Here is a 12,856-nt window from a genome sequence, read left to right as displayed (position 1 = left end):
ACTTCATCTACTTTTAAAGCATATACTGTAATGTCACTTCACTTTCTTTTCAAGCATTTAATGCCATGATATAACCTAAAACCTATGAGATTTTAAATTACTCTTAAGATATACAGTATTATATTAAAGTGTATTATTTTTATACAAACCATAAAGTCACTGCCTCTTTCAGAGGGTAGCTTCTCATTCTTAATGACTTATTTATACATATTAAACAATGAACCTTCCCAAACTGAGCATGGGTGTAGCACAAATTTCAGTTCTTGGGGATAGTAGGGAGTATACTGCTTATAAAATTTGTCTGACTCCAATATAGAAATCTAGGGTTTAGTGTGTGTTCTGTTTCATTAGAATTTCTTGCATTAACAGATTCCATGACTGACATGATAAAGTTTGAAGTTGTATAAAGTTTTTAAATTTTACTCAGCTTGTCTAATTTTAACTACTGTACTGTAGGTGCCTTTAAATTTATCTGTTAATGTAAAGTTCATTAATATTAAAAGACAAATACAGTATATACTACTATAAAGTAACCAAATGAAATTAACCATTTACTATCAGAGTTTCCTGTTGGAGCACAACTCAAACGATTCCTTCACCACGACTGAACGACCCGCTCAACGCAGCCCTGTTGGTCCCTCGGGATTGGTGTTCCCATCAGTTCAGAAAAAGCCAGACATTTTAAATTCTACTTTCATGATCAACAACATGCATGAGCAGAATGTCAAGGTAAAGAAATTCTGAATGCTACTTAGTCTTAGTGTAACAAGAAGATTTCTGTGATCAAAGTGGTCTGTTGATCGTACAGAATATAACTGAAAGGTTATGTGGCACATGTTTCACCTGTATGAGTAGACTATAGAAAGATACTTTCCATTAGATCAAATAAGGTTTACAACTTTACATATTACATTCTTGTTTTATGCATAGAACTTCCATCCTTTTTTGCTACAATTGTAAGACCTATCCAGTTATACAGTATATGCATGACTTTGTATGCCATACATTTTGCTATATAGTTTAAGATAATATTGCCTATGAAGGGGTAAGTGACAAATAGTTTTCATTGTTTTATATTTTTTAGTCACTTAGACGAGAACCTTAAGATTTAATGTGCCCAGGTTACTGTTCCCTTACATTAAGAGCCAAGATATAGACTAGCTGAGAGAGTTCTCTTTACCTTACATATATTGGGCTATAACCTACAGTGTGTGTAGCATTGTTTAACTATTGTCATTAATAACATCCATTCAGCTAGTAGCTTCATTTTCTTTTTATCTTTTAAAAATTGGCTGTCCAATGTCTTCAATTCACCATTGATGACTTACAGGTGTTGTGACACCATACATGTTTTCAGTGAACCATGTCTTATTAAACTATTGAATTATGGAACTTGAGCTGTGTAAACAAAAACAGTATATTAGATCTTTCTTTGCTTTTCAAACAGCCCTTCAATATCTTCATGAAATGTTCACATGGCTTTATCAAAAAGGCCATACTTTGATTTGCAAGAATTTATCATTTATTCTTTGAACAAAATCATTGCGAAGTGATTGAGGCCTTTACTTTTTTCTTTTAATTGTTTTGGATTATAAAATTAGGTCAGAGGCCAGTCACTGGGGCTGGTAAGATCATTGAGATCTTGCAAAAATATTAAATAATTTTGAGAATAAAAAATCTGATTTAAAATCAATCTTTAAAATAAAAATTACATTCATGCTTTCTTACCTTGATTAGAAGGGCAGTAGACTTATGCTCTGAGTATTTGTTTTCTGAATACTGTAACTGAATCTCAGTAATAAAATATTTCCTGCGATGCACCCACACCTAGAAAGTTATGATAAACCACTGGGTTTCCTAAATATTTATTAAGGGGTTAGCCATTTTACAGGGGAAGAAAAGAGGAAATTATAATGCTAGAGTAGATGATGACATTTAATCAGCTTCAAGAGAGAAGCAATATGAACATCAGGCAAATACAGTATAGAAATACTACAATAAATTTTATAATTAAAGTTACATTTTTGGTAACTTCTGGAACCTATTTGTTTCATATTGATATGTATAGATTTACATAAAAGATAATTCAAATCAAATATGAATAAGTATTGAGGAAAGTCTGCAAGATATCATATGTACTTTTTCCCTTTAATGTGTTTTGTCTCGTGCTCCTTTTCAAAGAAAGTAGTGTACCATTCCCTGATGATTTTGAATTGGTGTCAAAAATTGATATAAAGCACACAAGTGCAGGATTGTTTTTTAAAAGTAAATAATACTTTTACCCATTTCATATTTACAGTAAAACATGCACTCAGTGAAAAAATTCTACCAAGGTATATTCGTGTTTTTAGCAGATATGGCAATGGCATCAGAATTAACAAATGGTATATAGGATTACTTGTGCATTGTACATCAGGATAGATAAGCTTCTCCAAATGTGATGAATGAGGTTTATGTACTTAACAAAACACTACAAGTACTATTGTACTTGTAATATTACATGAATAACTGATATTGTATATCCTTATACAGCAAGGATATTCATGCAGTGACCTCAGCAGTCAAGGAATGGCAGAAAGTGGTACATACTATCTTAAAATTCGAGGCACAACCTACTGGTTCCTCAAAGTGTATTGCGACATGGAAACTGCTGGCGGAGGATGGACGGTAAGAGGCATTCTTGTACTTTATTCTGTTATCTAGCAAAAGTAATCTGTGAAAAATATTTTCCTTTCAATGATATATTAAATTAAAATTCCATCAAATTAATCTATTGCCATGATCAGGTTATCCAACGGCGTGATGACTTTGGTGAACCTCGTGAAACCTTCAACAGAGAGTGGGACGATTATAAACATGGATTTGGTAATCCAGAAGCAGAATTCTGGCTTGGGAATGAAAACATCTACATGCTGACAAACACAGATGATTACATGTTAAGAGTTGAACTTGAAGACTTTGATGGTAACAGAAGGTAAGCCCATTCTTTACCCAAATTAGTTTTCTTCTTAAGTTCTGGTGATATGATTATGTACCTATCAATGCATGGATTTTGTCCCATTGAAGTATACTTTTTAAGCTTGAACACATTATACATTTAATGATTAATTATAGAAATGTTTAATTGCTCTAAATTGCAATACATAAATCTATGACGTCAAGAGCAAGGAGTCTAAGTAATAAATTGTAATTTCAGATATGCTGAATATTCAACTTTCAAGCTTCATAGTGAACAAGATATGTACAAGCTAGAAATAGGTGGATATTCTGGTAATGCTGGAGATTCACTTAATGATCCTTGGTACGGCTCCAACCTCAGCCCATTCTCCACAATTAACAGGTGATGTATTGATCTAAAATCTACTTTCTTAAAATAATATAAATTTTATGGTGTTAGGTAATCAGCCTATTTTTAAGAAATTAAACGATAAATGGAAGAAAGTGGGTAATTTAATTTATTAATTGTAAAAGCTAGTTGCTTAAAAAAAATTATCCAAAAATGACTGATGACACTTGACAGTTTTCCTTTAACATTCATTGAAAAAGACTACTTACAGTCCATGAAAATTGTCTACTCTGAGAGAGATGACTTGGCCCTTGCCAGTATCATTTCCTAGAGTGTTGGCTTGGGTTCAGTGCCAGTGTTACCAACTTGGCGGCTTCGAGTTCTGTGTTTCAGGGATGCCGACGTTGTTTAGACGAAGTGACGGTCAGCGGTTGGCAGGACTTTACTGAAGGTGATTTAGTGATACCAGACTTCCAAACATCGACTCAGCCACCTGGGACAACGCTCCTCTTTGCCATTTGTTTTCTCCCCTATAGATGGGTTCTCCTCAGTTGTCCGATTTAATTAAAAATTACTCATCTTATTTACCCCCCCCCCTTTAGAAATATGTTTAAAATTGTTTGTAGAATAATATATATTCTCATGTATAAATGAAGTGAAAACAAAGAACAGTATTTAAAATTGACAGTTGAGGAGAACTCAGGCTGTAAGTGCAAAGGTAGATTTAAGGTACTGTAGTTAATACTAAATTATTGTGACATCTTTTATTAAAGAAATGTCTAGTGGATAATTCTACCATAATTTATTTGAAAAGGGCCGAAACAGCTAAAAAAAACTTCATAAATATTTTATAAAATGGCAGACACATTTTGAGAAACTGTTATTTGTATGCAATTGTTACAAAATTTGTGCTTTTATCATACGGTCATCCATGATGCTTTATGGTAAATTAACATCATTTTTCATAAATCCAACAAATCTTTGCCTTAATTAAGCCTACTCAACATTTAAGAAGGTAGGAAACTCGGCATTGCAGCATCATAAAATCTTATCAACAGATATACAAATACCTGTACATGTGTACTGTACGCATACAGTATTCTCTGATACAAGCACTTAAATTTTCTCATTTTATCATTCATACACAAGTGTGTTTGCGTAATTACTTACATGCAAGCAGGTGTTTCTATTTAACTTTAAATGGAGATGGATCTATTAGATAAAATTTTACTCTTATTTAACTATATTTACGTATGGAAGAATCTTGAGTCGTTTATAGTAATACACATTTTAAGTGAGATTATTTTCTCAATGTTAGTGGGATTTATAATTCAATAATTCCCTCCAATTTAAGTGGTTAACAAGGTAGGTATAGTAAAATGGGGTAAAATTTACTGCAGTTTTTAAAGCAACTATAATGGTAAGCCTTTTATAAATTGAAAATTGTAGTACTGTATTGTACTGTATATTCAAACATAACTGTTGTATTTTTTCTCTTGTAAAAACAAAAATGTCTAAATCCACTGACAAGATCTGTCCAAGGAAAAAGCATGAAAAACTGCACTAATCGGAATTTGAAGTTATTACTGTACTCTTAAAATAATTTATTGCAGTACATGATGATCAGCACAGTGTACAGTACAGTACAGTACAGTAGTTTAGTTTCCAAAATCCAATACAGAATATCTTAATTATTTTGTAAAATGGACAATCATTTTGTATGCATAGTCATTCCACTTATTGTAAATAGTTATTTGTGACCAAGTTTTTTTTAGTTTTAAAAAGGTTTTTTAGTTATAAGCATCAAATTAGATTGCATTTCCAAATAGTTACAGTTCAGTTCAGTTAACTATGTCTAAGCTAAGCTATAAGCTAATGCCATGTATAGCACTACATATGGTAAAATAAATAACCTCTAGCTAAACTTAGTTGCGAAGACACTTTCTACTCGGTGAGATAATTCTTTTACAGAATTAAGTAAGTACTATATAACTATAAAGGTAGTCAATGTTAGCAATTCTGCTATGCAGGTATTACCTCACTATGTATTTAGAATAAATTACTATAGGTTAGAAATTGATAAAGAGAATTATATCATCTTAAGAATATGATATACGGTGCATAAAATCCAAACTATTCTAATTGTTTTTTTTTGCAAAGTATAGACTCAAAACTGGACACTTGGGTTTTCCACAGTTTTATACATATATTTTATACAAAAAGTGTAGATGTATATGTAAATTAATGTAAATTTTATTTCACCATAAATCTAATTTGAATTGTAGAGTGTGATGTATAAATTATTATGCTTATTAGGTAATGGATTCACCAAATTATTTACCTAGATAGCTGGAAATGACAATCATACCTTAATTTATGTCTCGTACTGTAAATAGACTTGAGTTGGATATAAATTTTTGCATAATGTTTATATAAAAGTATCAAGAATTATTCCTTCGTAGTGTGAACACAGTAGTCTAGTAACTATTCCCTCCCTAGAGATAAATTGTTTATTGATAAATAGCTAGTTATAATGACATACTGTATATAGCTTTATAACTAAACTTATCCACAGAAATATTTAGTTGTATCTAGCCTCACAGTGAAAATACACTATGAAATTGCCTTGTTAGACTTGAAGGGCTTTGGTTATTTTACCATTCTTTAACACAGTATATCTCAATTATAATAAAAATAATCAACTTCATAGTTTAGAATACAATATATTGGACTGGGGATGTTAATAACTTGCACAGCATACTGTTTTGCAATATGAAATTTAAAAAAAACATCAATTGACCCAAGTATGATTCCTAATCATTTTTCTTGTATTTGAATAAAAATAACTCGCTTCTCTGTCCAAATTTTTTTATGTAAGTAATTATCACCTTTACCCCATTTTTCTGATGTCCAGTTGTTTTTAAAGTATGGTAAATGACTAATAGTACTTTATCATCCTATTAAAGAACAGTATATTCTCATGGAATCTAGTACTGTATATATTATTTGTTTTAATACATTCATTTCATATATTGATGTGCAGACCCGAATATCAGTAATTTATATTTAACAGTTTCCCTACTTAATATATAAAGGTTTTAACATTTATTTGGGCATTTACAGAGACAATGACCGCTCAAGTTTGAATTGTGCATCGATGTTGAAAGGTGGCTGGTGGTGGCGTTCATGTGGGCGAGGACTTAATGGTCTCTACTTGACAGACCCTAATGATCTTACAGCTAGACAAGGTAATCCATTCTATTTTACTTTTAAACTTAAATTTCCATTTATATGCTAGCACAGATTCATGGCTCTTGTATTAAACAAGTATTATTGTACAGTAATGTTTTATCAGTAAAGTTGTATGCTTTTGTAGCCTTTTCTCACAATGAAGTACAGTACAATATTTGGATTATATACTGTACTGTGTATATTTTAAGCTTCCATTCAGGAAGTTTACACGAGTGTTGATGCAGCGATAGCATGAAAATGCCAAGTGAAATATTCAAGTTCTTTTAAAAAGTGCTGACAGCAGTGAGTTGAGATGGTGATAGACAGAATATTCTTTCTCATCTATTCTTGGATTTCTCAATATTGACCTGATCCTCTTTGTAGTTATTTCCATGCCATTCTTAGAGGAATTCAAGGGCTCTCTACCTTATGGCAGATAGTCTAGGGTTTTAATTTTAGTTACCTTTGTCTGAATTATCACCTTTAACTGCTAAAGGCTATTTTCATTATTCCCTGATTTCAGGAGTTCAAGTTAACCTCTTGAGAGAAAAAGAATTGTTTGGTAATTTCAGTGTTTTCAAGTGTATGAGGAAATAGGAGAATGTGTAAAGAATAGGTAAGACTATTCTGTGTATGCGTTGGCAAAGATGAAATGAGCTGTAACCAGAGAGCGGGATCCAATGTAGTTCTGTCTGGCCAGTCAAAGGACCCAATAACTCTCTCGTGGTAGTATCTCCACTCTGAACATTTGTTCAGCATAAAACTCACTGCTAAGTAAAGTGATTTTCATTTATGGGGTGCAATGATGAGTCTTATACCAGTCAGTACATCTCTGAGTTATAGCAGGCTTAAGGCTTAAATAGGACCCAGAATTGCTAGGCTTATCTGAATCTGAGACAACAATACAGTAATTTATATCAATTCTATCCCTTGTAAGAGGCTATTTCTGCAGATTTGGAAGAATAAGAAGCTTCCAAATTTATCTTACTCCACTTATTAGGGTATTTCTCATCAATGAAAAAGAGATATTTCCTCACTTTCAAGGTAGCTGCTTTCATCTCTGTACTGTAGGTTGAAATGAGGGGGAAATCAGCTAATTTCTCACTTTGTTTACAACTTGAGTGAATGCAGAGCATGCTGTAAATGCACGTGGAGGACTTATTTGTTACTGTAGTATAAAAAGATGTTAGTTATAAATCTATACGATAGATACCTATACTGTATTCATATAATGTACTAGCGTCTACGTTTACTTGGCTAAGTAACTTGTGATGAGCTATTGGAACACCTTGCCTAACAGAACATGATACAAATGATTGAGTGTAGTTGGAACTTTGTTCACCCTAACCAAGTTTAAGGGAATTGTACGATACGCCATGCCATCTTATGTCATCCACCTATGGAATACTGTACGATATAATTTTAGAGCACTTGATTTAGTGAATGGAGGGATATTGGGATACAGATTATCCACTCTGACTTCTGCCTCACAATCTGGTTGTCTTATAGAGGGGCAAGGATTGTAGTATGTACAGTATGGGTTTAGTCACAGAAGGGTCTAAAGTAATTAAAGAATTTATTGTTCTGCGAGAGGATTTCGAATTTGTAATATGCAGCAAACTTTCAGAACCCTTATTGAAAGAAACCCTTTGAAAATTAGACTCAACTAAGGTGGTTAGGGTGGTTAGATTGGGATGGCAAGTGGATGGGTAGAATCCCAGTGCCTTATTAAGAGTCGATTCACTTCACTCTGAACTTAACAAAGAAAGCTAGCAATGTTAAGAGCTTATAAAGCTTAATTATCGAAAGTTGGCTGATTATGTGAATTTCCTAAAGGTGGAGGCTTATCATTATTGTCATCATCCCCACTACAGTCAGCTAGCCTAGTCTTCCCTTGCTTTTCCCCTGAACTAACATCGAATTTCCTTAAGGTCTTTGCACTGTTAACTTGGCTGGCAGGCATTACAACGTTCTATCACATGAGAGGTACTTTGAGGGAAATGTCTTTTGACAACATAATTTAGGTCTCAATATTGCCCGTCCCAAAACTCCAAGGGAATGCGGATAATGAACTGGCACACTCAACATAGTAATTACCTAGAAAACGAGAGAAAGCCTTGTTAATATGCACTAAAAAGCAGGTTACCACTTGCTGCTAGAAAGCTCATTCCTTTATCAAGTGCATGTGTTGTGTTGATTGAAGGGAAGCAAATGAGAAAATAAAAACATTTTTATGGGTAAAGCTTGATTAAACTGAGCTTTGGAGATGCAATATGAACATCAGGGGAGTTTCATATAAATACTGATAAAGTGCAAAAGCATCACTATCCCTTTGAAACCGAACCCAGCCCCTCCAGAATGATTTGTCACTCAAGTCCCAGGCCCCTTTTTGGGGCTTGGGACTTTACAACATTTGTTGTTGTACTTTATAGCTAATAAAATATCCTTTCCATTTTTATATAATTATTACATATTTTTTCATATACGTAAATAATAAGAAAAAAATTGGTAATTGCCAGACTTAAATTACGTCCAATTGTGCTTGAAAGGTTTAGCACCTTCATATACCTATGGGCAATGGGTCATTTAGAATGTGGTAAACAGTTTCATGAAACACATTCAGCTGAACTTATGATAAAGGAGCAATAAAATGGCCAAATCTCCAACAGTTTGTTAAAGGAGAACATAAAAATAATAATTGAATAAATGAAAAGTGTTCACCACAAAGCAAATACTGTACAAGATAAATGCAAAATTTCCTAATCCAATAGGGAAAAGGATTGAGGGAGGTTTGATTCCTTTTACTACTAGATGATGATGTAACTTGTACTGTATAAACTCCCTCTCATTTTGAGAATGTATATTTCAAATTTGACATTATGCAAACATCAAATACTGTAAATTTATACTCAAATGGTACACTAAAGTTTGTGAACATTCTTTTCAATTATATTTTAAATAACCATGTATAATATAGTGAGGTAAGCATTAAAATATCTAAATTGCTATTGCCATCCTTTCAGTAATAAATAAAAAAATAAGTAGATAATGTAAATTTTAATCTATTGTATCCTGTTAAGTTGTCAGCAGACTGTTGTATACCACAAACCCTTTAATAACTATTTCTTCTATAGAAGTTTAAATGTCATTTTTCATTTACAGGTATTGTGTGGTTCAGATGGAGAGGCTGGGATTACACCCTCAAGAAATCTGTTCTTATGATCAGACCTAAAAAACACATTAAAGAAAGGAAAAGCACCTAAACACAATGGCCAATATGTTCAAGAATTATTCTCTATTAATGGAGGAGAGGGCTAAATTTTGAGAAAAATTAAATTATTCAAAATACATAAGGATATATAGATTACTACAATACTTGACTGAATACTGTACTACAAATCGGTTTTAATTTTTTAAAATGTGATATTAGTTAAGATTTTGCTTTACTGCTGTATTTACATATTGCATAACTATAGTTTGGTTGTCATTTATAAAACTGATTTGTTGTGTAATTCCATGTCATTATCAATCAAGGTAAAATTCTATCAAAAATATTTGTAAAGCATAAAGTAATTGATCTAAGAGCTCACATTCACACATGGCTTTATTTTTCTTGAAATGTTAATAGAATATATTCAACCTACTATTTGGAATACAAGCAAATCAATTCTTTAGCTCTCTCCACTTGGCACCAGACATTCTGAAATTATGTGTATTTTAAGAAGAAAGCCATGTATATATTTCGACTTAAGTGCAATAATGAGATTTTCTCTTCTGAGAATACAGTAATTTGAACTAGAAATTAGTAAGCAATAGTTTATCTGTTTCATCGAGATAAATACTGGTTTTGGATTAAGTGCTTTAAATTACACTTCTATAGTTAACTTACTTTAACTAGTATTAAACTACTTGTATACATTTAACACATCATACTGCATGAATGCATTCAGCACGAGGCCCAAGTAATCTTAAAATCCTGTTATTTTTTGCGTAGCAGGTTCCTCTTTTGTTATAAAGCATTTTTTCCTCTTCAAAACTGCTTTATAAAAATGTAATGTATCTTCTGGGTTTGTATGTTCTTGCTGATTGTGCCTTAGTTGAAGTGATTTGACTATAGTTTATTGTGACAATTACGGGACCTGCTCTTTTTATGTTTCTATATGTATTTTTTATGCATATCTCTTTACTAGATTTAGATAGCATAGATTATTTATTTTTTTTTGGTTATCTTTGTTTTTCTTTTTTAAATCATTTATTTGATTTTGGGTTCACGTTCCTCCAATACAAAGAATCCATTATAGGTGATGACCGACTTTGCCCAAGCAAAACATTACTGTGGTACTGACGAGATCATCCTGTATGCCATTGTTAGCAATACGGGAGTAAATTTCAGCTTCTCATTTACATGCATACTGCCATACAGTAATTAAACTGTCGTCATACCAGTGGCACAGATCCACTTTATTTACTTGTATATTTCTTCATCTTTTTTCCCATTTCCTCTATTTGTTTGTTAACCTTCTTGCAAGTGTGGTCTTGACTTTGACATTTCAAAATAATTATGTACATATATAACGCTGTAAATAGTTAGCCTGATTTCTTGTGCTGTCACGAAAGTCAGTTTTATTACATAATACTATGGCTGACAACCCGATTTCATTCAGTATACAGTTTAGGAAATACTGTAACGACATTATTTCTTGCAGAGTAAATTCAGAAATAATAAGGACAATTCACAGCAAGGAAATTATTAGTTTTACACTTAATTTTTCAGCCCAGAACAATAAGGAAAAATGTTTGACATCAATCGTAGTCAAACCACACTATTTTCCTTATTAGGTGAGGTATACATATTGGTGCTCGAAGTGATGTAAGAGGGAAACTACACATGCTTTACTCTATAAAAAAATCTTTTGAGGGTGACACCAATTATTTTTGGGCATACAATTATTTGAAACGTTAAAAATTTAAAAGCCTAGCATTGTGTAATAGATTCCCTGGTTTGAATAGAGGCTAACCACAATGTCTTCAGTAACTGCAAGGACAAAGTGGAAACCACCCCAAATATATTGAGGAGGATCATGTTTAAAGACCAGCATTGTACATCATCTTACAGGTTTTACTTAGTTTCTTAGAATGAATTATTTCTATTTTAAACATTTAGGTATCAATTTTGTATAATTTTTCAGTTTAGCTATATCATAACAGATTTAATGTGAATACCATTTTGCAAAATGCATAAAAAAGCCTGTAGTGAAAATTTGATTTTTGTGCAATGCCTTAATGTGTGAACTGAATGTTCACAGCTTGAAAGTATTGAATTTTTTTGATAGTCTAATTTGATCACATCATACTCTTTTTCTTAGGTTCTCTACTAGGCATTTGACTGGGGAGTTAGATGAAATAGTTATAAAAACATTACAGAATACACAATTTGACCATAAAATCTGTAGTTTTAAGGGTAGTTTTCTAAAATTTGTAAGATAAAACTTTTCTACCTTATTGTTATTAACAATGCACTTAAGAGATTCTTCTAATTTTTTTGAGTATTTCAATGTGATGGACAAATGAAAATATTCTAAAAATAATGAAAATGTGAAACAAATCTCCTAAGGCATTGTATTTTCCAAGAATTTATTTTCTGTTAGTATATACTTATATGTTACACACATTCCATTTATGTGCAATATTGACAATCTTCAAACCACTTTCTTACATTTCATACTTTCCACTGGAATCACTATTATTTGTATAAATGACAATGATACTGCAAAGAATTTTGTAAACTTATGCACAATACTGATGACTGTCTATACCATGTATTAATAAAAACTTTGAAAATAAGATTTTGATCATTTTCCAGTGGTAGTTTACTAAATTCTACAATGTCAATCTACAATATATATTTTTGTGTGTAAAACAGAATGTCTATGATGAAATAATTACTGTTGTCCAGCCTCTCTCACTATTGGCCCCCTATATTTACCTAGTTGGTAAAACAGGATGCTATAAAACCAAGGGCTCTAACAGGGAAAAATAGTTCAGAGAGTAATGAAAATAAATAAAATACAAGAGAAATAAACAAAACAAAATATTTTAAGAACAGTATCAATATTAAAATAGATCTTTCATATCTAAACAATAGAAACTTGAAAATCAAGAGGAAGAGAAATAATATGGAACAGTGTGCCCAAGTTTACTATACCATTAAGCAAGACTCTACCCCACGACAATGGAAGACCATGATACAGAGGCTATGGCAGTAGCCTACCCAAGACTAGAGAATAATGGTTTGATTTCAGAATATCCTCCTAGAAGCGCTGCTTACCAGAGCTAAAG

The 12,856-nt window shown here is 32.1% G+C and overlaps 1 protein-coding gene across 1 annotated transcript in view; it reads left to right on the top strand.

Annotated features, from left to right (window-relative positions):
* The window catches only part of LOC137623458 (angiopoietin-2-like), a 161,087-nt gene extending 148,726 nt beyond the window's left edge, over positions 1-12,361 (top strand). The window contains 6 exon segments of the mRNA XM_068354296.1: positions 562-729; positions 2,533-2,667; positions 2,787-2,974; positions 3,197-3,340; positions 6,410-6,534; positions 9,680-12,361. Coding sequence (XP_068210397.1) covers positions 562-729; positions 2,533-2,667; positions 2,787-2,974; positions 3,197-3,340; positions 6,410-6,534; positions 9,680-9,780 — 861 coding nt within the window. The 3' untranslated portion in view covers positions 9,781-12,361.
* Positions 12,362-12,856: the final 495 nt, after the last annotated feature.

The sequence above is a fragment of the Palaemon carinicauda genome, chromosome 2 (genome assembly GCF_036898095.1).
Source record: "Palaemon carinicauda isolate YSFRI2023 chromosome 2, ASM3689809v2, whole genome shotgun sequence".
NCBI lineage: Eukaryota > Metazoa > Arthropoda > Malacostraca > Decapoda > Palaemonidae > Palaemon > Palaemon carinicauda.
Note: the sequence above shows the minus strand (reverse complement) of the source record. Positions and strands in the feature narration are given on the sequence as shown.